At 41.7% G+C, this 25541-nt stretch overlaps 1 protein-coding gene across 1 annotated transcript in view; it reads left to right on the top strand.

Annotated features, from left to right (window-relative positions):
* The window catches only part of SORL1 (sortilin related receptor 1), a 216807-nt gene extending 192613 nt beyond the window's left edge, over nucleotides 1-24194 (top strand). The window contains exons 36-48 of the mRNA XM_027835471.1: nucleotides 797-909; nucleotides 1134-1238; nucleotides 2931-3003; nucleotides 6862-6944; nucleotides 8657-8753; nucleotides 12318-12502; nucleotides 13828-13947; nucleotides 14257-14421; nucleotides 15710-15884; nucleotides 18769-18875; nucleotides 20293-20485; nucleotides 21755-21967; nucleotides 23713-24194. Of these exons, the coding sequence (XP_027691272.1) occupies nucleotides 797-909; nucleotides 1134-1238; nucleotides 2931-3003; nucleotides 6862-6944; nucleotides 8657-8753; nucleotides 12318-12502; nucleotides 13828-13947; nucleotides 14257-14421; nucleotides 15710-15884; nucleotides 18769-18875; nucleotides 20293-20485; nucleotides 21755-21967; nucleotides 23713-23780 (1697 nt within the window). The 3' untranslated portion in view covers nucleotides 23781-24194. The remainder of the gene's footprint in view (nucleotides 1-796; nucleotides 910-1133; nucleotides 1239-2930; nucleotides 3004-6861; nucleotides 6945-8656; nucleotides 8754-12317; nucleotides 12503-13827; nucleotides 13948-14256; nucleotides 14422-15709; nucleotides 15885-18768; nucleotides 18876-20292; nucleotides 20486-21754; nucleotides 21968-23712) is intronic.
* The last annotated feature ends 1347 nt before the right edge of the window (nucleotides 24195-25541 follow it).

The raw sequence follows: 25541 nt of genomic DNA, 5'->3' as shown, positions 1-25541 counted from the left end.
CCATTCTTATTCATTGATTTATTTCCTGATCTTTCATTCCTAGCTTCCTGCCACCACCACTACTCTGAGTATTTCTTCCTTTTCTGTTCTTCTCCTCCAAGCCCCTCAGTCTATTCCTTCTGCTTGTTCCTCACATAATACTGTTCAGTTGATTGCAATGCATGATTGTCTTTTTTTTTTTTTAAACCAAAAGATTATAAATCAGGACTATCTCCAGAGTAGTCAACTTGGATTGCAATGACATGGCCAAAATCCCATTTTGGAATTGCCATGAGGGTCTGCAGTATATTTCTTTAGATATTCCTAGTGGCACACCTTTGCTTTCTGAGCGTAGGTTAGATATTTTGAAACAAGCCAAAAGTTATTTAGAATCAGGCCTAGGGAAATAAGGTAACAGGTCAAGCTGCAGATTATTTTTGGTACAAGATGAGAAAAAAAATAGGCTTTTTCATGTGGCCCCTGGGTTGACTTGGCAAGCAGTTACAAAAGGGAATTCTAAAGAGGTTCTGAGCATGGCAGGCTTGTTAAAATAAATGTACAGATGACTACTTTGTCTCTAAGTCTCTATGAAGCATTGTGCTTTACCCTCCAAGACCTTTAATTAAAAGCATATTCCAAGTCGGGGCACAGTAAATTTGAAGTAATTTGAATTTGGGACAGAAGAAGGGGAATAACTGTTGTAACAGCTAAGTTTTCTATGCACGGTGGCAGCATCAGGTGACCTCTTAGGTCAGTAAATCCCTTCTAGCTCTCTAGTGCACAAGTTGGTTTTAACCCAGCCCCATCTCTTTACCAGTTCCAGATGCTCCTCGCAATCTGCAGTTGTCGCTTCCCAAGGAATTTGAAGGTGTGATAGTGGGTCATTGGGCCCCCCCTGCCAATACCCATGGACTTGTCCGAGAATACATTGTGAGTATCTGCTAGGCACTCCTCCATCCTACGCTACAGGCTTCTGGGCATGCTGGGGCAGAAAGAAAATCTTTACTACCAGGAGTCCCTCTCACCAATTCCTAAGATTATTTCATTCCTCCTCTTCTCCTGTACCTACCTGTTTAGAATGGGCCAGTCTTTTTACCTCTGAGAATCTTTTTTCCTAACTCTATGCTATTTTTTTCTTTCTTTCCTGACCTTAGGTGGAATATGGTAGAAGTGGTACCAAGATGTGGACCTCCCAGAGAGCACCTAGTAACTACACCGAAATAAAGAACTTGTTGGTCAACACTTTATATACCCTAAGAGTGAGTTGATAAATGATGAGGTGGCATGATACAGTGGAAAGAAGACTGGACTTGGAGGGAGGAGGAAACTGGTTTCACATCCCACTTCTGACATTTATGACTCTCGGGGTCTGTTGCCTCATCTGTAAAATGGGGATAATAATAGCACTTACCTCACGGCATTGTTTAGAGGACCAAGTAAATGTGTGCAATGTATTTTGCAAGCCTCAAGCTGCTATCTATGTAAATGCCAGCCATTTTTATTTTTAAGGCCTGTTTTAACATTTTCAGAACCTATCAGTGTTATTGCCACTTTTCGAGTACCTTGCCATTGCCTTTATTGTAGCCACATTAGTGACCTGCGAAGTACCCAACCTGTTGCCCAGAGGTTTACTTTCCTTTGGGAGAAACTTTAAGATGTGTTTTCAAAATCTTAAGAAAGCCTAGGCTCTAAAATTTAAATGTTGTAGGCTTTTCCTGCCTCCCCACCCCCACCCCCAATCAGGAATAACATGGAGCCCAGCTCCTGCTGTTACAACACTCATTGGGAGAATGGAGAACTATAATAAGGCCAGTTAGATGGTAAAGCGCTTTGGTCTTTTCACCACAGCCAAGGGTGCATTCTGTCATCTCTCTTCACTCACAGAGCATCGTTAGGACCAGGGAGAGCATTTGTTTCCACCATGGTGGCAGGAGGAGACTCCATGGCCCAATCTTAGTGATTTGGCTGTGTTGATAGGCACCTCTCATTTATCTGCTCTAATGAAGTCACTATAGTGGATGGATGATCCAGAATACTTTATATTCAAAAATCATTGGGATACTTTTTAATTCTTCCAGTAAAGTTTGAGTGTGTATCTTCTGTAGGAACACATAAGCCTCCAGAAAAGATCGTAAAAACCTGGATCATAACTCTAAAGCCAGAAGAGACCACAGAAGCTATTGAGTCCAGTTCCCTCATTTTACAAATGAAGCAACTGAGGCCCATAGGGGTAAAGAGACTTGCCTAGGCTTCCCCAGGTAGTAAATACCTGAGGTATGGGATTTGAACCCAGGTTTCCCGATGTCAGTTAAAATACCCCATCCATTACAGCACCTTAGAGTAAGCTAGAAAATTGTCCAGCTTTCCCACCCTTCAGATTTGTACCAACAGAAGACATGACAAGGCTACTAAGAAGTCAAAAGCAGGTTTTACCTTGGGAAACTGCATTGACTTGTATTTCCAGAGTTTAACCAGGATATTCTTTTAGCTCCCAGACTCATGTGCATTCCATGTTATTCCCCCTTCTCATCTTCCACCACAGGGTGAGGGGCAGCTGTGTCTTATTACATTCATAAACAGACTTGGATGTTTTGATGACCTTAAAGAAGAGGGCATATTTGTACAAAGTATTAATAATATGAGATCATCCCTGTGCACAGACTAATGACTCCATAACACTGAGTCTTTTCTGTGGCCTTTTTCCTTTAGCTGTGCATAAATACTCTCTAGAAAGACCTTAGGTGCACCAATCAGTGGGATTCCATTTTCTCATGACTCCAACAGCTTTTTAGTGGTCCTGACAGGGTACTACTTCTTTATCCCTATTTCATTTGCCTGTCCTCAGAGGAATGGCACCCTTATGTCACGTCTTAACCTTGTGGCTCACTGGGTATTCTTGATTTCTGGTGCATTGCCCTTATTTCATACTAACTCACTTCTAATTTTCAAAGGTCGCAGCAGTTACCAGTCGTGGAATAGGAAACTGGAGCGATTCAAAATCCATCACCACTGTAAAAGGAAAAGGTAAATGATCCCAGTGCCTGCAGATGTGGTAAAGGTAGAAACCCTTTTGAAATGGGCCTGGAGATGAAGAAACAGATTAGAATCTTCTTTCTGGCTTTTTCCTGGGCTTATTCATGATGATTTATAAATATTTTCTTTGGGGTAGTGGTTTGAGTATGTCTCTAGTTCCTGATAATTTTTCTTTTCTTTTTTTTTAATAGAACATTTCATATGATCCAGATACACAGGGACCTATCAGTATCCTCTTAGATAGACAGACAGACAGACAGATAGCTAGAAAGATAGATAGATATTGCCTTATCTCTAGTCAGGCTGCAGCTTAACCACCCAGGACCAGTACTGTGCTACTCTTGCTCCTAAAATTTTATATGTTTGTGAAATGGTGAGTATTTATCTGTTCTATTTTACAATTCACAAATAAATTCACCCTTAAAAAAACTTTTATCATGGTCTCCCAGTAATGCTAGTGCTGGCGGTGATTGTGTCCAGAGCTAAAAGCCAAAAGTCATCATTAGGCTTAGTTCGCTGCCATGTACACCATTGGTCACTGGCACATGGTCCTGTGAGCTAACTAAGGACTGAAATTAAAGTTCTCTCTAGCAAACAGTTTTCTAAGTGGGTTCCTGATTTTCACCTTAGAACTGCTTTGGATCTGTGGCTTTGGAAATCAGAGAAGAAATTCTCTTGTGGTTGGAGGTATCTGCCTCGAAACCTGAGGCCAGTGCAAAAAGGTTTCTAGCCATGCCTTTGGGGCATCTGGCCCCCTACTAAAATCTAGAGTCATTGATTTATATTAAAAATAGGTTTTAATAAGGCAAACAAATTTAGGGAACCCAGTAAGGGTTGGGCAGAATCCTTAGATAAAGAATAACCAGCCCCACATTTTAAAATCCTAAGCCATTGTTACTATTAAATGTATTTATTTATTTATTTATTAAGCTTATTTCATATGGTGGTGCTGAAGCCCAGCTGCTCACAGGTGAACCAGATACAGCATGTATAGAAGACACCTTTATATTGCATTAAAAAGTGACATATTGTTGAGCCAGCCACTGGGGAGGCTGAAGCTGATGAATTTCTTGAGCTCAGGAATTCTGACCTGTAGTGAGCTATGCTGATTGGGTACCTACACTAAGTTTGATATTAGTATGGTGAACCTACAGGAGTGGGGACCACCAGATGGCCTAAAAAGAGGTGAGGTCAGCACAGAAATGGAGCAAGTTAAAGCTCTTGTGCCAGTCAGTAGAGGGATTGGATTTGTGAAGAGCTTATGAATTTTAGCTTGGGTGAAATAAGGAGACCCAGTCTTTCAAAACAACAAAAAAGTGACACATTGAAAAAAGATGGTGGTGTTCATATGACTTGTGCTGTGGGCATATCCTAGTCCTTGAAGATGTCATTTATTTTAGGCAGCATCATATTTCAATGGAAAGGGCACTGTCTGTGAAGTCAGAGGAACTATGTTCAAATCCCATCTATGGTGGTTACTACCAGTGTGACTGGATAACTCATTTAACCTCCTTGGGCCTCGGTTTCTTCATTTGTAAAATGATGAGTTTGGGCTTAGACAGCCTTGAGGTCTCTTTGAGCTCTAGATCTGTGACTGATCTTGAAGGATCTTCTGTCCTTAGGAGCAGGTATAGGAATAGTAAATGTGGCCTGCATCAGCAGTCCTGTGTTCATAATCCATGGATGGATGGATCTATCCACGAGTAGATTGTAGGGGGTCTGTGAACTTCAGTGGGGCAGAAGGGAATCTTTATTTTCACTTATCTCTGACTGAAGTGAAACAGTTCCTTCAATTATTTAAAAACATTATTCTGAAAAGGGGTCCATGGATGGACTTCACCATGGCTAAGAACTCTTAGTCATCAGTCAGTGATAATCATGTCCTTTTCTTAGTTAAAATATGAGTACTTTTTTTTTCCACATAGATTAATTCCAGACTGTCCTGGAGCCCTACCAGAGCCCATTTTTCCATCTTAGCTAATTACAGGCTCATGCATGGCACATGTTGTTTAATAAATACTTATTGGTTGATTTAGCTAGGAGGGACCTTGGAGATTATTTTATCAGATCCCTTCGCATACTAATATAGAACCTAAAGATTAGATAGGATAAATGACTTGCCCAAGGTCTCATGTAATAAGTAGCAGAGCAGAAATGTAAACTCAGGCTCTATCAGGAACGTCATTAATCAGCTGGAGAATTGTGCAAAGGGCAGCCAGGATCATCAAGGGTCTCAAGTTTATGTCATACAAGGAAAGGAGGAATGAACTGAGAGTCTTTAATGCAGTAAGCAAAATAGCTGTCTTTATCTATCTGAAGGTCTGTCGTGTGGATACAGGATTGGACTTCTTCCTCTTGACCCCATGGCAAAATTTTGAGAAATAGGTAGAAGCTACATAGAAGCAGATTTAGATTTGATTGTGAGGTGGAAGGGGGAAACTTTCTAGCAATTAGAGTTATTCAAAAGTGGGATTACTACCCCTAGAAGTACTGAGTTCTCCCTCACTAAATATTTTTCAAGGAAAGGGTGGATGACCAATTGTTGATGTCTCTTAAAGGAATTTTTTTGTGAAAAGCACGGTGAAGAGGTTGCAAGTCAAATAGTCTCCATGTTGAAGGGGACCTGAGAGGACATCACCTTTCTTACAGAGACATGTTGATGATGATAGGTGTGCTCTCTGTACATTCAAGTGGAGAGCTCGCCATCATTTTTCCCGTCCTCATCCCCCTTGGCTCTTAGCTTTGGCATGAGATTTATACTCAGATACTTCCAGATGTCAGATTGTGTAGTGGTTCAGAGTGTGCCATGTTGTAGAATGGGAGTGTCATCGGGGGATAGCTTAAAGAGCACTTGTCCCCCGGCGTCAGAAAATTTTTAGGTTCCAGCCCCATCGCTAGCTGTGAGACTTTGGGCAAGTCCCTGTTCCTTATCTAAATAAATCTCAATAAATCTCATCCTCGTGGGGATGATATATGCACCACCTGCCATATAAAATTATTGTAAGGAACAAATGACCTGCGTGTCATAGATCAGAGGCCATCTAGGCAAACCCACTCATTTTACAGATGAGGAGGAAACTGAGGCCCGCAGAGGCTGTTACTTACCCATAAACCACATATGTAGTAAAGATCAGAGATGGTCTTTGAACCTGTTTAGAGAGTAGTAGTTTTCTATCTTAGCATACAAAGGACAGCTAGGTGGCATAGTGGATAGAGCACTGGCCCTGGAGTCAGGAAGAGCAGAGTTTAACTCCGGCTTCAGTCACTTACTGGCTGTGTGACCCTGGCCAAGTCACTTAACCCTGTTTGCCTCAGTTTCCTCATCTGTAAAATGAACTGGAGAAGGAAATGGCAAACCACTCTAGTATCTTTGCCAAGAAAACTCCAAATAGGGTCATGGAGAGTCAGACATGACTGAAACCAAACAACCACCACCACCACCTTAGCATACAGCCTCCTAAAGGGATGTAAAACTGTTTTGCGAATGTGAAGTGTTAAATAAATGTGAATTGGTATGACAGAAATTGGGGGTTTGCTAGTGAGAGGACACCCACTGTGATTCCAGAGCCTTTGGAAACTGGGCTGTGGTAATTATTGTTAGGAAAAGTCCTCTTTAAAAAGAAGAAAAGAATGGCACGTAGTGCAGACTAATTCCCAGGGTGGCTTAGGTGACTGAACCTGAGTGAGATATGACAGGTGGGCAGAATCAGGCAAAGGAAATCCCCTGCATGCCCAGACTGAAAGATCACTTTGTCCATAGAAGAGGAAGTGACTCAGGCTCATCAAAGTTGCTGGCTGTCTGATTTTTCTTCCTTGGAATTCTCATTTTGAATTCTTTTCTGTTTTCAGTGATTCCACCACCAGCTATCCACATTGAGAGCTACAGTGAAAATTCTCTCAGTCTCACCCTGGTAATGGATAGCAACTTTAAGGTAATACTGAAATTCATACTCAGCGGTTGGTAGGGAGTGGGGCAGGTGGAAAGCAGGGAGGCAGCTCATTCCCAAGGAGCTGACTCAGGTGCCTTGAGGGATAGACTTCACCCAGCATGAGAACCAATATGTCACAATTTCAGTTGGGTCAAGAGAAATGAAGGACTCTGGTGATGTAGTAATGTCCTAACCAGGTTGGCTTCCTTCTTTTCACCTCTCCCAGCTCTCGCCCTCCTCCCCCCAGCATTCCTCACCCCAAAGCAAAAGAACTACTTGGATCTTCATGTGTAATTATCCTGCCTCAGCCTGGTGCTTTCTTTTTTTTTTTTTTAAACCATGTAATTAAATGGTTCACAGCTACAGTGCAAATAAAGACGTGGTGTTAACAGAGAACATGTGCCCTGTAATTTTCAGCTTTATTGGATTTCCTGGTGCTGCGAGCTAATGCAGTGTTTCTCACCCTGGAAGAAGGGCCTTTGTGGGGAGAGGCTCTGATACTTCCCCAGGGAAAAACAGACTCCGTGTATTTCCCTTCTCACCTCCCCACTCTCCACCCCCCACCTCAGCCCCACAGACTCTTCCATGATACAATTCCTTCTCTTCCATATAGACCTCAAGGAGTAACCTGAGACATCCCCTTGAGTGTCCATTAGAAGGTCAGGATGGACTCTTCTGGCTCCTCACTGAATGTGAACCAATAGGAGTGAATAAGAGGTGGGGGGGCTGCCCAAAAAGTAGAGGCAGGAACCTCCAGTGATGGGGAGGCTCAAGGCAACCAACTGTAATTCTAGCTCTTAACTCTTTGGAATATACTGACTCTTAGAACTACGGAGACTTAGATTCTAGTCTCAGCCCTGACACTGCCTTGATGTGTGATCTTGAGGAAGTGAGTTCCCTCTTCTGAGCCTCAGTTTCCTCATTTGTAAAATCAGGGGAGTAGATTAGATGGTTACATGCCTTTTCACTCTTATTTCTGTAACAAAGCCTCTGCGGTTTGGGGCTTGTGGGGTGGTACCCTATATTTTCATTTTTGTTTCACATACTTTATGTCCATTTCTGCCCCAGGAGGGATGACAGGAACAAAAGTTTACAGACCACATAGGAACACAGGATAGACTTCATAGACCAAAAGCACCTCCCCCCGAAAAAAAACACAAACAAAAAAACAAACAAAACCCTAGTACCATTTGCTTATTTTCTTTTCACAATGAAATGTCCCTTTATAGCATAACATGCCTTGGTGCTAGCTGTCCCTCTCCCCCCACCCAACCCCATTAGTCTGGAATTCACTCCTTCCTCACCTCTGCCTCTTAACCATCTCTAGCATCTTTCAAGCTTGGCTCAGGTCTCACCTTCCACATTGTCAGAAGGCCTTTCCCAATCCTCCCAGTTGTTAGGGCTTCCTCCCCATTCCAAAATAAAAAAAAATTGCCTTGTATTTATTCTAGATATACCTAAATGTGCAAATATACATGTATGTTCTCTTTTTGTCTTTCTGTCTTCATTACCTGGCACAGCGTAGGTGTTTAATAAACATTGATTGATGGATAAATTAGCATGAAATTTCATAAAAGAGAACCAATAGATGAGCCTTGGTTTGGTTTGGTTTCAGTCATGCTTATTTCAATCTCTCCAATATTGAAGAGGGTCACAGTATCATTGAGAAGCCCAAAATGGCCACCATGATAACTCTGTCTCTTGGTGTTTGTCAGGTGAATGGCTACGTGGTGAACCTCTTCTGGGCCTTCGACACTCATAGACAAGAGACAAGAACTTTATTCCTGCATGGAGAGATAACATCATACAAAGGTAAAATGTGGCAGCTAGTTGACATAGCAGGTGGGATCGAGGTTAGATAAGGTATTTATTTCCAAGCAATGCAGGTTTTTCAATGTTGGAACTAGTTAGTGAATGCCCTTCACTAGGGAGGAAGGAAAGGAAAAATGAGAGGGAGGAAGGAAGAAAGGACTGATTAATTCAGGTCTGCTATGTGCCGTGCATTGTGCTAGGCACATTACAAATATTTTCTCCTTTGAAGGCAGAGGGATGAACCAGATGACCTCTCGGAGTCTCTTATAGACCTAAGATTCTGTTTCTGTTAGAAGTTTGGAGACTGAAGGAAAACTATTACCTATAAGCTTCTTTCTCTGTAATTGATACTTGGATTCCAGGTTAGGTATGTCATATTGACCAGCCAAAGTGGCATTCATTGCTTAAGGCCTTAACTCTTTATCTCTGAAGAAAAAAAAATCTTTATTGGTGCTCTCACTCATTCTTGAAAATATGAAGCTTTTGATATGAAAATGCACTAAGTAGAGGCTACCAGATCATAGCTAAACTTTCCCTTTTGCCTAAGATAGAACTTTCTACGAGGGAGGAAGTTTGGAAGCCTTTGGAATGTGAAGGACTGACATGGGTAGTCCCTTTCTTTCAGAGCCCTCCAAAGTAATCCCTCGCTTATCTTGCATTGTTAGCTACGGATGTAGTCTCATAAATGGATTTCCCAAATTATGGAAGCCAAGTGCCAAAGCTATTAAAATTTTTTTTAACTATTCAGTTACTGTAAAGTAATGTGGTTGTATGTCTGATTTTTATGGTATCTGTGTGCATGTGTGTGTGTGTGTGTGTGTGTGTGTGTGTGTGTGTGTGTGTGTTTTCTGACTCTTCCCTCAGTGTCTAGTTGGCAGCTGTCATTTAGAAACATAGATTCTTAGGATTGGATAAGACCCTTAAAGGTCATCCAGTCCAAAGGACCCCAAATAAGTAGAAAGCTTCCAAAGTATGGAAGTCACTTCTGCTCTCAACTATGCTTTTCTCTGGGTCACTCTGCCCTTGTTTGCAAGAGGAAGCCCCTTCCCAATCCCTCTACAGTTTTCCAGCCTGGCCATTCTAATGGCCAGTCAGAATGGCAACAGTTGGAGTTGCCTTTCTTTCTTAGATTCCTCTTCCTAGGATTTTAGGCCCCTGTTTCCTCTCCTATTTTAACAAGATGCTAGTGGGAATGGTTGATCCCCTTTCTACCACTCTGTTCCTACTCTTACTTCCATTCCAGGCCTAGGGTAGGAGCCTCAGTAGCAGGATTAGGAAGAGGGAAGTAAAAAGCCAATTCCTGTAAACATCTTTCCTACCATTGGGAATTGGGACATTCAGGTCATTGAAGTGTTCCCAGAATTCATGGTCCTAATTTCTCCTCTTTTCCCTAGGCCCTGTTCATCTCTTTATCCACAATGCCTGCCCCAGTTCCTAAGATGATATTGATAATTCGATTTTAGGCTGAATAGACCTAGAGTATTCAGAATGAGGGAACTGATAATCCCATTATAGTATATTTTAGTCTTCCCTGGTCAGACCATTTTTCTACTATTATGTTCAGCACGACATTTTTTAGCCAAGAGATTGACAAGCTCATGTGGTGAGGAAACTGGTAACCATTCCTAAAGAGGATGGGCTAAAATAATTAGGGATGTTCACCCTAGAGAAGAGTTGGAGGACAAATGATACTTATCTTCAAGTTTTAGAAAAACTTATTTGAAAAAAGGATTAGATTTGTTTTGCTTTGCCCTAGAAGAAAATCTCTAATAATTTTAGCTGAAATTATAATGGGCTAACTCAGGGAGGTAGTGAGCTCCCTGGATGTCTTCAGGTAGAGACTGGCTAACCATTTCTTAGGGATGTTTTGGATAGGATTTGATATGGGGCTAGATTAGATGATATCTAGGATTACTTTTAATTCTAAGTTTCTGTGGTTCTATTTTTTTTTTAATTAACAAAAATTTATTTTCTGTCCTACCCTCCCCCCATTTAAAAAGAAAAAAAAAGTTATTATAACAAATATTCATAGTCAAGGAAACAAATTTCCATATTTACCATGTCCAAAATTATATATATCTCATTCTTCATCTTGAGTCCATCACCTCTCTGTCAGGAAGCGATAAGTAACATCATCCATCCTTTCTAATAGTGAATGATTGATCATTGTACTGAACAGAGTTCTCAAGTCCTTCAAAGTTATTTGTCTTTGCAGTGTTGTTACTATATAAATTGTTTTGGTTCTAACCATTTCACTCTGCATCAGTTCATAAGGTCCTACCAAGTTCTTCTGAACCCTTTCATCATGTCTTATAGTACGATAGTATTCTATTATATTGATATATTGTGATTTGTTCAGCCTTTATAATTTCCAGTTTTTTGCCATGTTACAAAAAGAGTTGCGATAAGTATTTTTTGTGTATATGGGTCCTTTTCTTATTTTTTTTTTTATCTCTTTAAGGAATAGACCTAGCAGTAGAATTACTGGATCAAAGAGTATGCAGTTTATTGACTCTTTGGGTTTAGTTCCAAATTGCTTTCCAGAATGTCTGGACCAATTCACAGATCTTCCAGCAGTAAATTTATGTACCCGTTTTCCCACAGCCTCTCAAACATTAGTCATTTTCCTTTTTTATCATACTTGCCAATGTGTAATGGGTACATGAGGGAGAACTTCAGAGTTGCTTTAATTTGCATGTCACCAATTATTGGTGATTTGGAATATTTTTTCATATAGCTGTTGTTAGCTTTGTTAGCTTGGATTTCTTCCTGAGAACTGTCTGTTCTTATCCTTTGACCATTTATCAACTGGGGAAAGATAACTGATCATACCAAATGTCTAGAGAAATAAGAATCTGAAAAGGTGTGATTAATCTTACTTCACTCTTCTTGAAGGCAGAAACTATGACTTCATTATTATTATTATTGTTATTATTATTATTATTATTATTATTATTATATCTCCCTGAAGCCTAGCACAACGCTTAGCACACAGTCACATAGTAAATGGTGGTTTAGTACGTGAACAAATGAGGCAAACTCCACTGTTATCATCTGAGCATGGGTCTTGTCTTCTTCTACCAAGTCTAAGTTAAAAAGAAGGGGGACAGAGTAAGAGCCCCAGGAAAAAGCTTACCCTAGACTGTTCCCCCATTGTTACTTCAAGGAATATATGATCTTATTAATGTGAACACTCCCTGTAAGGGTGTTGATCAAACCCACCTATTAGGGTTTTGCTTGGTAGTTGGGTCCCATGGAATTGCCTGAAACACAAAGAGGTTAATGGACTTACCCATGGTCACTCAGCTAATAAATACCAGAAGTAGGATTTGAACTTAAGTCTTCCTGGTTCTGAGGTCCTCTGGCCTCTCTATCATGTTGCTTCTGAGGAGTGTCTTAATACTACTGTAAAGAATCAGGTGTTGTCAGAGATGATGTTGGATGGATAACTTGATGAAAATCTCACAATATGTGAAAAAACACTATAACTGTGATAGTGAGTCTGCATATCAAGATACAAAATATAATCTAATTTTCTTTGTCTGCCTCCTGCCTTCTCCCTAGTGAACAATCTAACTGCCCACACCTCCTATGAGATTTCTGCCTGGGCCAAGACAGACCTGGGTGACAGTCCTCTGGCTTTTGAGCATGTGATGACCAGAGGCACTCGTCCACCCTCTCCTAGCCTCAAAGCCAAAGCCGTCAATCAGACCTCGGTAGAGTGCACCTGGACTGGGCCAAGGAACGTGGTGAGTCAGTGGGAGAACCTTCACAAACACTGACTAGGTTCAGGTCAGTGGGCAGAATTGGGGGGGTTCAAACTGCTACTGTTTTACCGTCCTTGAAACAGTTTAAGAAGCTAAGTTTTCTTTTAGGTTATTTGGCGTATGACCTTTTGCAGTAGCATCGCCTTCTCTCTCCCTGCAAGGGATAAGTTTTTAATCTTTCCCAGGATGCCTTGCCATACCATGGCCTGGGCTCCAACCCTGTGAACATGAGGGAAAAGCTTCCTCACAGTGATGTCTTATTGGGTCCTATGTGCTAGAATATTGGAGAACTTTATTCTTATGATTTTACCTTATTCTGTGGGCATTTTCTGGAACCTCACAGCAATACTGAGGACTGCAGTGAGGTAGAGAGCACTTTTCTCAATGGTAGGGAAAGCTCGAATGTTCTCTATGCCTCCTTTCTGTATATACCTTTGAAGAAAATTATTTGCTAATATTCACCTTGCCATATTGGAAGGACTTCCAGCTCACCACTTGGCAGGAAGCAGCAGGGCCAAGAACCAGAAGCGCTCAGTTCCAAGATCCATACCAGGGCTGTGGGAGCTGCCACAAGTGGCCTGTTCTCTCTGTGTGCCTCTGCGGTAAAAGGGAAAACTAATTAATTCCTTTCCCTCTCTTGCCTCCTCTGGGAGATGAGAATGAGGGAATGAAAAAATGCTTATGACCATATGTCAGAAAAACCTGGAAAGACTTACATGAACTGAGAACTGTGAAATGAGCAGAACCAAGAGAACATTGTACACAGTAACAGCCATATTGTATGATGAGCACCTGTGAATGACTCAGCTATTCTCAGCAATAAAATGATCTAAGACAATACCAAAGAATTCATGATGAAAAGTGTTATCTGCCAGAGAAAGAACTAATGGTGTCTTAATACAGACTGAAGCATACTATTTTTACCCTTCTTTCCTTCCTGCCTTTCTTCCTGCCTTCTCTTCTTTCCTTCCACAAAATGACTAATATGGGAATATGTTTTACCTAGTTGTACATGTGTAATCTATATCAGATTGCTTACCATCTCAGAGAGAGGGGAGGGGAGAGGATAGAATTTGTAACTCAAAATTTAAAAGAAGAAATGAATGTTAAAAAATTATTTTACATGTAATTTGGGGAAAATTAAAGTATTATTTTTAAAAGACTACATGGCAATTTTGTTAGGGGTTAAGAGGCTCCTTCTGGGTCATTTGGTTTCCAGATTTCTAAACACAGTATGTGAGGAAAAGGAGGCTGCTCCTTTTAGAATGATGAACTAATCACCTGTCTTGTTCTCTGGCTTCTACCAGGTGTATGGGGTTTTCTACGCCACATCCTTTCTTGACCTCTACCGAAACCCAAAGAACCTGACTACCTCATTCCACAATAGCACAGTCATTGTCAACAGAGATGAACAGTACTTATTTCTGGTATGTTTCTCTTAGCCCCACAACTTCTTCTTTTAAAGGGCAGCTAAGTGGCTGAATTGATTAGCCGCTGACCCAGAGGAGTTGGAGACCTGGATGCTTTTCTCCATAGTGTAGCTTTGTGACCTCCAGACAAATTACTTATCCCTCAGTTTGCCCATCTGGATCATGGGGAGATAGCCTTTGCTGCTCTCTCTGGGATATTGAGCTTCCCTAAGCCATTTTCTGTGAAACCCACCAGTCTTATCAGAGGGCCTGGAGTAACAACATTTGTAATCATGTCATGTTTGGGGTGGGTGTGTTTGGCTCCAGGTTCGGGTGATAGCCCCATACCAAGGCCCACCTTCTGACTACATTGTGGTGAAGATGATCCCAGACAACAGGCTCCCTCCTCGACACCTTCATGCAGTGGACATTGGCAAGACCTCGGCTGTTATCAAATGGGAATCGCCATATGACTCTCCCGACCAGGATATGGTGAGCTGGCCTGCTATTTGCCCCCAGCCTTGTGGCCTCAGAGGAGTCTAGAGTGGCTAAGGATACAGTAGCTCAACAGCATCGTTGGGGAGGAAAGGATATCTGGACAAAGACTTTGTGGTTGACAGCTCAATAGTGTATCCCTTCTCTCTGAAGCCCAAGCTAAACCAGTGAGAGACTGAGGTGCTTCCCTGAGAGGAACCACTTTGTGATAGGACATACATGCAAGAAGGCGTCTGATTCCCATCTGAGTTTTAGCCTCTAAAAAACTGTTCTCTGGCAGCACCAGTTGACCATTGGCCCAGTTGCTATGGTTTCTTGTTTGGTTGTGCTTTTCCTTCTAGCTGCCTGGCCAAAGGCAGGTTCCTTATCAGGGCCATGCAAACAAGTGAGTTTCCCCGTTCTCCTGTCAAGACCCCTTATGTATTTCTCTCTGTCTCACATTTTTTTGGGAGATAGTAGAGGACAGAAGAGCCTGGTGTGCTATGGTCCATGGGATCACAAAGAGTCAGACGTGAGTGAACGACTGAACCAGACCTTTAACTCACTAAGAACAGAACCACTGATAACTAAAGTATTGAATCAGTTTCTAGAGAGCTAAATGTTGCTTCTGTGCCCTCTGTTTCCCCTAATTGGAGGAAGGGTCCTGGAGAGTATCACTATCTTGAACTGGTTGCTTTTTAAATGGGCTTCTCCTTGGGTGATTTATTAAAGGGATAATACCAGTACATGCTGACCTTCCCTCCTTCCTGATTTGTGTTTCCATTATGAATATTGTTCTTTCCTTTCATTCTTTCTTTGCCTCCATGTCACATACATAACATCAGTCAGATTGGAAATATAAATGTTATTTACTTAGATCTAGTCTTAGTACCAAATGTACAGATCTCCCAAACTGGTAGTTTTCCTCTCTTTCCTCCCTAGCCACAGTCTCTGACTATTATTGTTTCAAGGGGAACTAAATCCTGAGTTCACATTTTTCTTCCCTGTTCTGTTCTGCTGGTGTCTTGATAAATGCCGTCTCTCCTGGAGTCATGAGTGGGGTCTTGGTATATATTTGATGGTTTCAAGCAAAGTTCCACTAATAAATTCTTGTCATGAGATTGAGACCTACTTGGGCCCCATGGGTCCTCAGAGGATGCAGCTGGGTACTGTAGTTCAGAATGCTGCTGCCTAGGGTCACCATGGCTAAATATGCTCATGTTACATCATCTGTCATACATCCAGAAAGGATGAAGAACATTGCAAAACAGCTGATATGCATCAATGTGGTTTTCTCCCCCTTCAGTTATATGCTGTGGCAGTTAGAGATTTAATCCGAAAGACTGACAGGAATTACAAAGTGAAATCTCGGAATAGCACGGTGGAGTACCTGATTACCAAATTGGAACCTGGTGGAAAATACCATGTCATTGTGCAGCTTGGAAACATGAGCAAAGAAGCCACTGTGAAAATTAATACACGTAAGTAAGAGGGGTTCTGCATTATCTGGATGCCAACTAGATTTGAAAGGTAGCTCCGGAGTTAACACAAAGCAGCTGCTTGGGCATGAAGTAGCCCTGAATCTACCAATTCTGTGACTTCTCTGTCCAGCTTTGTCCCATAAGGAAATGAGAGTAATAGCAAGTCAGGAAGGGGAGAAGCACAGTTTTGGGGGAGGGGGAGGTATTAGGTACATTAAACTCAACTGTACCATTGTCATTCTGCTCCTTTCCAAAGCTTTGAGATGGTGGGAGTCCTCAAGGGTTGTGAGATAGGAGCACTCCCCTTTTGCAAACACTTCACAGTATTGCTGAGAGGGCACCAGAATTAGAATTTGTCCACAGTTCCATGGAAGATACAGTCAGCTGTTTCGTGCCTGTCCCCACCTGACTCCCTGACTTGTGGAGTGGTGGGTATGGGTGGGTGTGATGATTCTGCTGTGAGTATACTGCAGAGATTAAGGTTGAATGGTTTTCCTCATCAGTGGAACTCTTCCACTGTTTCCATTGGTCTTCTTGTCTTTCCCTTCATCTCTTTCCAATCCATCTTATATACTACTGCCAAATTAATCTAAGTGTCATCCTTGACTCCTTACTCATCTCACATATTCAGTCAGTTGTTAAATCTTATCATTTCTGTTTCCACAATATCTCTTGCATATGTCTTCTCCTTTCTGCTTACACAGCTACCATCATCACCTCTTGACGGGACTCTTGCAATGGCCTTCTAACTGTACTTTCTGCCTCAAGCCTCTTCCCATTCCAATCTATCCTCCACACAGCCACCAAAACGATTTTCCTAAAGACTTGTCTGAGGTTTGATCATGCCATCCTCTCTCTCTCTTCGCAAACTTTAGTGACTCTCAGTGACTCTAAGACAAAATGTAAATGCCTCTGTTGGACATAGAAATTTCTTTATAACCTGGTCCCTTCTGCCTTTCCAGTCTTCTTACTTCCTTCTGTTCTTGGCCTACTTGAATTTCTATCCATGACACTCTTATTTCCCATCTCGCTTACCTTGCAGTCGCCATCCCTCATGCCTCCAATACAATCCTTCTTCATTCCCACTTCTTAGAATCCCTGATTTCCTTTGAGGATCTACCCAAGGGTCACCTTTTATGTGAAAACCTTTACTGACAAGGCAGCTAGGTGGCATAATGCATAGAGTCCTGGAGTTGAAGTCAGAAGACATGAATTCATATCCTGCTTCGGATACTTAACTAATGTGTGACCCCAGCCAAATCACTTACCTGCTGTCTGTCTCATTTTCCTCGTCTGTAAAATGATGATAATACCACCTACCTCGTGAGGATCAACTGAGATTGATCGTGTTATAGAAATGCTAGCTATTATTATCCTCCTGATTGCTAGTACACTCTGTCCTAAAACTGCCTTCCTTTTTGGGTGTATTTGTATATGCATACACACACACACACACACACACACACACACACACACACACACATACTGGATTATATTATAATTATACACACACACACACATATGCATGTCTCTAGATAGTGAATATATATTTCATAAAACATGTATATATGTATGTATGCACACTCATCTTATAATGTATATCTAGATAATCTATATATCTATCACACATATAACGTGTGTGTGTGTGTGTGTGTGTGTGTGTGTGATGTATGTACTTATTTGTGTCATCTCCCTAGTTACAACATAAGCTCCTTGAGGGCAGCATTGCTTCAGTTTTGTCATGGCTTGCTTAGCCCAGTGCCTAATAAATAGTAAGTACTTAATAAATACTTGCTGATTGGTTGATTCTATGTGAATATCTCTTTATGTCATTCACTCTTCTGCTCAAAGTCTGTCAAATTCTGTCTACCAAATCAAGTTTGATCTGCTTCATCTGGCATCCAAAGCTCTCCACAATTTGCTACCGTCCTACCTTTCCAACCTTATCTTTACACTGCTGTTCTCTAAATGCTCCTCAGTTTAGCTAAGCTGAACAATCTCTGATCCCCTGTGCATGTTCTGTATTTTCTTATTTCCTTGTTTCTGTCCATGCTCTATGCTGTGCATGCAGTGTACTTCCCTACCCCTGTTTCCACCAGTGGAAACCCCACTTGTCTTTTAAAGCCCAACTCAAATGCTGTCTACCCTGTTCTTCCATGAAGCCTTCCCTGAATGCCTCAATGCACTCCCAGCTGGGTTTCCCCTATAGTCTTTCCTCTATAGGACCTCACCTTTCTGCTGTATTTAATCTGTATTATTTTGTAGTGTGGTGTTTTGTAGCTGTGTTAAATGCTTGTTATAAGCTCTAGGAAGGCAGGGGCCGTATTTTCTCTATGTTTCTCCTCATTCCCCAGCCCCACTCTTTCTTCCCAAGCTTAATACAATTCTCTGCATGTAGTTGGGGCTAAATGAAAGAATTGCACAGATGTGTGTGCTCCAGTAGAAATTTGGAATAAGGAGGAAAGGTCCTAGAATGAGATTCAGGAACCAGGATCAGAGGCAGGAGAGAGTTTTCTTGGGCTGCAGGGAGGAATGTCTGTGAGTAAAGGGCTTCAAGTGTGTTTGGGGAATGTGAGGAACAGGAAAGACTGATGAACACAGGTAGCAGGAGCAGTTCCTTCTCCAGATCCCTCCCAACTCAGCGGATACTTTCTCCTTTCTGCCAGCACTTCTAGGCTAGGGGAGGAATGATGATCACCCAGAGCAAAATCAAGAACTAAGAGCTAAATGCTAGTCATTAGTGCTGTGTCTTTCCATGCCCCTATTCCCGTGGTCCTTCTCAGGCAGAGGTACAAATGACCAGCCAGCTAAGACGCATAGTCTAAAAGGTACCCAGATCCTGTGCATATCCACTAATGGAGAACCTCATCTTTTCAATTTTCAGTGTCATTATCCGCACCAGATGCCTTAAAAATCATAACAGAAAATGACCATGTTCTTCTGTTTTGGAAAAGTCTAGCCTTAAAGGAAAAGTATTTTAATGAAAGCAGGGTAAGTGCCTTATTCATTCTCATTGTCTTTTTTTTTCTCCTTTGACTTTGGGAATGCAGTTGAAATGCTCTTTCAGAGACGAGCTCGTTAACAGAATGCTTGGCATAGATGGAGGGCAGAAAAATAGGGCAAGGCAGTGAACTTGAGAATTAAAGGACCATTTTCTATGTGATTGCTAATTAGTGAAATGTTTATGCGGTACATTAAGGATGGAAATCACTGCACTAAGCACTTTTCCATCCTGAACTCTTCACTTAAAAAGAGGGGGAGATGGGCTGTGGCAGACACTATGAGCTGGAAGGAGAGTGATTCTGCCTCAGACCACTGAGCTACACCTTTCTCAGAGTCTTGTAAGCAGCTGTCCTCAAGCAACAGTATCAGCCGCATAGCTTGCCCTATAAACCAGTCGTCTCATCAACCCTTCTCTTTCCAGAGATAAGTGGCAACAAATTGAACTTAAAAGGCATTTGGTTGGCCTAAGGAAAGTCAGTTATTTGATGGCAACCTTAAAATGTTTGAGGCAATATGGCATAGTTGATAGATACTTTGAGTCCCAAAGACCTGGATTTAAATCCCCACTCTGACCTTTAAGGGCTGTATGAGTCATACAGCCCCTCTGCTACAGATTACCTGCTCAGTTACAGACTGCATTTGCATTGGTAAAGGGAATTCTCACACCAGTGAAACTGCATATTGTTGATGTGTTACTGTAACTCTATATTGTATCCTAATGTCTCCACTTCCAAAGTATGAGACCATTTTCTCTACTGGTTGGTTGTTGTACTTTGTTCTTGAAGAGGACCAAAATAGCATCACTATATTGGGGTCAAGGTACAGTGTGTCCAACATTGGCTGATCAGACCAGTCCGAGCTCAGAGATCTCTACCACAAGTCAGGCACAAATAGTCCATGTGAACATTTAGGTGGAGATGTCTCTAAATTTGTGCATCTCATATTTCTTTTGAGCTACTACATTTCCCCTAAGAGCATTAGGCTAGAAGTAAAGAGATCTGAATTCTAATCCCAGTTTAGCTTGCCATGGACTTGATCTCTGTCTTTAACCAGATCATTTTATTCCTCAGTTTCCTTCATTATAAAAAATGGTGGGTTTGGACCAGGACAGGGGTGGGGAACCTGTGGCCTTGAGGTCACATGTGGCCCTCTAGGTACTCAAGTGTGGCCCTTTGAATGAATCCGAACTTTACAGAACAAATCCCCTTAGTAGAAGGATTTGATCTGTAAAACTTGGACTCAGTCAAAAGGCTGCACCCAAGGACTTGGAAGGCCACATGTGGCCTCAAGGCCGCAGGTTCCCCATCCCTGGACTAGGACATCTTTGAGGTCCTTTAATACTCCAGCATTCTTGGTATGGTTCTTTGTATGTGATATTTGCTCAAGTCTACATGTTTGCTCTTAGGGTTATGAGATACGCATGTATGACAGCGTGATGAATATCACAGCGTACCTTGGGAACACCACCGACAATTTCTTTAAAATTTCTAATCTGAAGATGGGCCACAATTACACTTTCTCTGTACAAGCAAGATGCCTTCTCAGTGGCCAGATCTGTGGAGAGCCCGCAGTACTCCTCTACGATGAGTTAGGGTTCGGTGAGTCACCAGCATCATTGGTTTCTTCCTGAAGTTTTCAGAAGGTTTCAAGTTGCTCCATAGTCTCTTACTTATATACCTTTCTAGTGTTGTAATTAAACTTTGCTATCAGCTCAGAAAGATCAGAGTCAGTACCTGACACAGTTGTTTCCCAGCACCTCTCGTAATAGAAGGTTTGTGGGAGATGAGGTGGGGAGTAGAGTATTTAGGAGCACAGTTAGTCTGAAACAACAGAAAATCAGCAGGCATTGTATGCCTGGCTTTTGTGGTGTAGTATGTGTGAACTGTGCAGATACACAAACACATGTACCACCTCTTTCTATGCCAGCTCCCTCCCCTTTCTCTTCACCACTCACTGTGTAGGTGGTCTGATAACTGAGTTAGGTCATGGTGGGTGAGAAGGCCCTGATTCATTGTAAATTAAAACCAAACAACAGTTAAAAAAATCACACACGGCCCATCTTGTGTTACATCACTATATATCAAAGTGCTTTGTGTGACAACATTCCAGAGACAGGCTCTGATGAGAAAGTCCTGGTTTATTTAACATTTTTCCCCAGAAGGTTGGTCCCTATCTCGTGGCTAAGTTAAGATTTCATGTGTATGTTTTGCCCTTGATCTGTGTAAGTTCCATTTACATTGAGAAAAAAGAGCCTAGAGTCTAAATCTTACCTTCAAAATTTTTTTTTCCCCATAGATGGTTATAAACATTTTAATAGAAGAGTTTGGGTTCTTTTTCTTTTTTTTTTTGAGGCAAAAAAAAAAAAGCCACCAGCGATAAGTCAGTATTCTAGTGAATGAGTATTTTATATCACTTAACGGAGCTTCAGGTAATTGCAGTTCAGTGCAACTTGGGTGCCAAGTCGGGGAAATAATTGCAATCTCAGTAATTAGTGGTCTGGTTTCACATCCTCTTGTACACGGCAAGCAAGTGGTCTTGAGTAATAATGCTAATGAAATCAATGTTGATACCCCCAACAAAGGTCTCCCTTCTAAGAGATCATCTAAATAACCAACAAGGCAGTGATTAAGAGTCTAATGTAATTACCATATTTGCATTCTCAAGGCCTATGGTCTGTCAGCTCATGGCGGGCAATCAAAAAATAGTCATGTGGGAACATATCATACAAGGAGGCTGCTCAGGGTTGCACATCTCAAAAGATAGGTCAGGGAGAGGGGGACTATTGGGGCAGTCAGGAAATTTCAGGGGGTCATCTCCTCCATCCCCTGCCCTCAGGCATGTACCTTACTGATGTCTTCTGTTGGCAGGTGGGGATGCATCAGCATTCCAGGCTGGAAGGTCGACCGATGTGGCTGCCATTGTGGTTCCTATATTATTCTTGCTGCTGGTGACCGTGGGCATAGGGTTTGTAGTCCTGTATACACGGCATCGAAGGCTCCAGAATAGCTTCACTGCCTTTGCCAATAGTCACTATAGCTCACGGCTTGGCTCAGCCATTTTCTCATCGGGGGATGATCTTGGTAAGCATGGCCTGGTGGTTGTGGCAGTTGTGGTGGTGGTTTTCCTTTAAAGCACATACTTTCTAAGCCAGTGATTCATTTTAGGGCTCCCTGAAGTCTGTCCTTTGGCTGTATTATGTGTACTGCCAAAATGAGTTATTCATTAGCCAATAATACTATTGGAATGGGTTAAATTAGTTTAAATTAAATTTAAATTTAAATTAGGTCATGATCCCACCTTTGTCACTTACAATCTGTGTGACCTTGGGCAAGTCACTTTAACGTCTTAATTTTTTCACCTGTAAAATAAGGATATTGAGCTAGCTGTCCTCTGAAGTCCCTTTGAGCTTGAGGTTAAGATCCTTGACATCTTAACTCACGTCTGGCTTCATCTTCAGCTTCCGTGCCATTCTAGTCACACCCCTGAGGGAGTGGCATTTATCAGGGAACTTGCCTCCTTTGGGTGCAAAAATTAGACCTGAGAAACTCTCCAAATATCTTCCAAATCTGTGGGAAACCTGCCCCCCAAAATCACTTACCCCCCAGTTCCTACACGTAATACACCATTAATCTCATCTCCTTGGGGCAACTTTGGAGGACTTGATATAGATCTTAGTCTTTTGTAGGGCAGGTCCTGTTCACCTAAAATGTCCCCTTCCTCTCTTGATCCTTCTCCTGAGTCCCGAAAGTAATCTCATCAATCACGCGTTAGCTTTATAACAGTAGCAGAGCGAGAGATGACTCTCCTATGTGATGACTGCACTCTGAAACCACTGAAATCTTCCGCTCTAGTCTCGTCCTCAATTCCCTGTGTGTTTGATAAACTCTGTGGTCCACCTGGCTTAAAGAAAGACCACTGTCTAGGCAAAGGGAAGATGGGCGGGTTTGGCGCTTTTGGCCCTACCATTGCTAAGGGAGGAGTGGTACATCGACAGCTCAGCTCCATTCTCTTAGACGTTAAGTGCCCCTTGGTTGTATAAGACACAAGTAATGAACTGCAAAGGGAATACAGCCTGTGTTCTCAAGGGATTTATATTCCTCCATACTCATGGGTCTTTACCCCCTCGTGTCAGTGCAAAGAGAGTGCTGTGGGCCAAGCAGAAAGGGCAGACCATGCAGATAACTCTGGATTGATTAACGGAGGGAGGACGGTGTAACCGAGAAAACCCGTGAAAACATCATGCCTTCGAAGTCGTTTGTTTTTTCATCCTGCAAATTTGCCTTCCTAATCCTGTTAAACTTCTGTTGATACCAAAAGAAGTTTATGCTCCTTTAGTGCCCTCCAAATGCTGGGTATTGTCTCAGAGGGCTTGGATCCAAATCCCAATCCTGCTATTTAACTACTGATTTGGCCTTAGTCAAGTTCCAGAATATCTTGGGTCACTCAGTCATCTTGTATTTATCAAGTGCCTACCATGTGCCAGGCACCATGCCAAACACTGGACATGTCTAGATCTCAGTTCCCTTATGTGTTAGCTCTGAGGTTTTTGCAAGCTCTAAATTTATATAGGATCCTGTGATCTTCATGTGGCTCAGCAATGTATTGAGAGGCAAAACAGAGCCAAGGCTGTGTTACAGAATTCTATAAACTCTGTGTGGCTACATTGAGAGTTTGCTGTGCTGGATAACATGGAGGCTGCAGCCTTGTCTTTTACAATGAGGGAACAGGGTGTGTGCATGCGTGGTCGGGAGATGGTGCCATGGGTGGGGTGAAGTCACCTATAACAATGTATGAGAGGTTTACCAACAGTTATATTTGTCTTTAGGAGATGATGACGAGGATGCTCCCATGATAACAGGATTTTCAGATGACGTCCCCATGGTGATAGCCTGAAGAGTGTTCCTCACTGTAAACCAAATGGTGTAAATATTTTATTTGATAAAGATAGTTGATGGTTTATTTTAAAAAATGCACTTTGAGTTGCAATACGTTATTTTTATATGGGCCAAAAAAGAGGACAAAAACAAAAAAAAAAAGAAAGAAATGAATGAATAAACTTTGTAGTAATCAACTGTGAACAACAAGAAACCAGGTTGATTTTAGTCATCAAATTGCTTTGATTTGACATTTAATTTAGTCTTACAGGGCTGTGCTTGCTGGGCATGCTTTTAAGTCTGTGAGATAATTTTTGGTTTAATAAATTGGCTACTCCCTTTTATTTTTCTAAGACAACAGAAATGTATTTAATAAAAACTTCAGGAGAACTACAGTGGGTGAAATCCCCCTCTCCTTGAAGGAGTGACCGAATTTTAAATATTCTTTGGATTTTGTTTATATGCAAGTTTGGGGTGGCTGGGGGTGGGGAGGATGCATTTATTTTGTTCTGTTAATTTATTGGGGCCTCTCTTTGGGGCCAGGTTTTTGTGGTTATGTGACATTGCATGTGTTACTGAGCCCTCCTCTCTCACAGGGCCCAGGAGTGGGACAAAAGCAATAGTTTTGCCATTCCTGAAGAAACCCATTTTAATCTAACGTGTTTAAACATTACTGTATTTGATAGGAGAGACACTTGAAACCAACACTCAGTTTCAGTTAGACAGAACTGCAGCTTGTGCATCTTGCCAACCATAAGCTTACTCTTGCTTATATTAAGCGATGGACTTTTACTCTATTTGCCTGTGTACAAGACATGACTTCTGAAGCTGAAATGGTGGCATAAGAGAACACTGCTCTATTATACATTGCTGCAGTCTTCATTGTGGAAAAAAAGATTCCTTCTACTGTGAGAGAGAGTTAGTTCCCAGCTCAATGCAGTGATATGTGACCAATCAATACTCTGGCAAATAGAGTACCCTATATTTTTTTTCCAGTTATGCATCTTCAATTTTAAGTTTTGTATTTAAGATAATAGTGTGGCCGATATTTTTTCTTAAAAATACTTGGTATGTACAGCTGTTTTGGATTGGGTCAGTGCCTTCTCTTTCTTTTTCTCTCTAATCCCTTCTCTCCCCTTCCTGCCTTCCTCCCTTTCTCTGTCTTTCTCTTTCTCTTTCTTTTTTACCCTTTCTTTCTTTTCTTTTCTTCTATCCTTCTTTTCCTTCCTTCCTCCCTTCCTTCCTTTCTTCCTTTCTCTAAAGAGAAAGTGCTACATTCTCACAAAAATAGCTGAATAATCCAAAATTTTGAGCCACCAAACCATAATTAGCAGTAGAAGCAAAAATGGGGTTTGTTCATTCTCTTCACAAAATAATCTGTAGTTGTTGTTCTGCCTTTATACAGTCACCTGTGTGTCAAAAACGAAAACAAAAAACAACACTGGCCATTTAATGTAGAATGCACTGCGGCCTGTCACGCTTCTCTTTAGCAGTTAGAGATGTCTGCATCCTTGTCTGGCATTGTTGTGGTTGTACTGTGTGGTTTGTCACTGTGAAACTTCCTCCCAGGTTAGGACCAATGAATGACCTGTGGGGAGAATCCAAAGTTACGTCTTTTAATACATGTTTCTGATATGCAAAGCTTTGTGAAGCCTCATCAACACTGCTAGATGCAGTGTACCTCTGTCTTCTCTCAAGTATTTGATTTATTTTAACCAAAAGTATCTTGTTTTGTGTAACAAAATGTACTTACAGTCTTCCTAAGGATTGTTTTGGAGGG

This window comes from Vombatus ursinus, unplaced genomic scaffold, assembly GCF_900497805.2.
Source record: "Vombatus ursinus unplaced genomic scaffold, bare-nosed wombat genome assembly UNPS02014816.1, whole genome shotgun sequence".
NCBI lineage: Eukaryota > Metazoa > Chordata > Mammalia > Diprotodontia > Vombatidae > Vombatus > Vombatus ursinus.
Note: the sequence above shows the minus strand (reverse complement) of the source record. Positions and strands in the feature narration are given on the sequence as shown.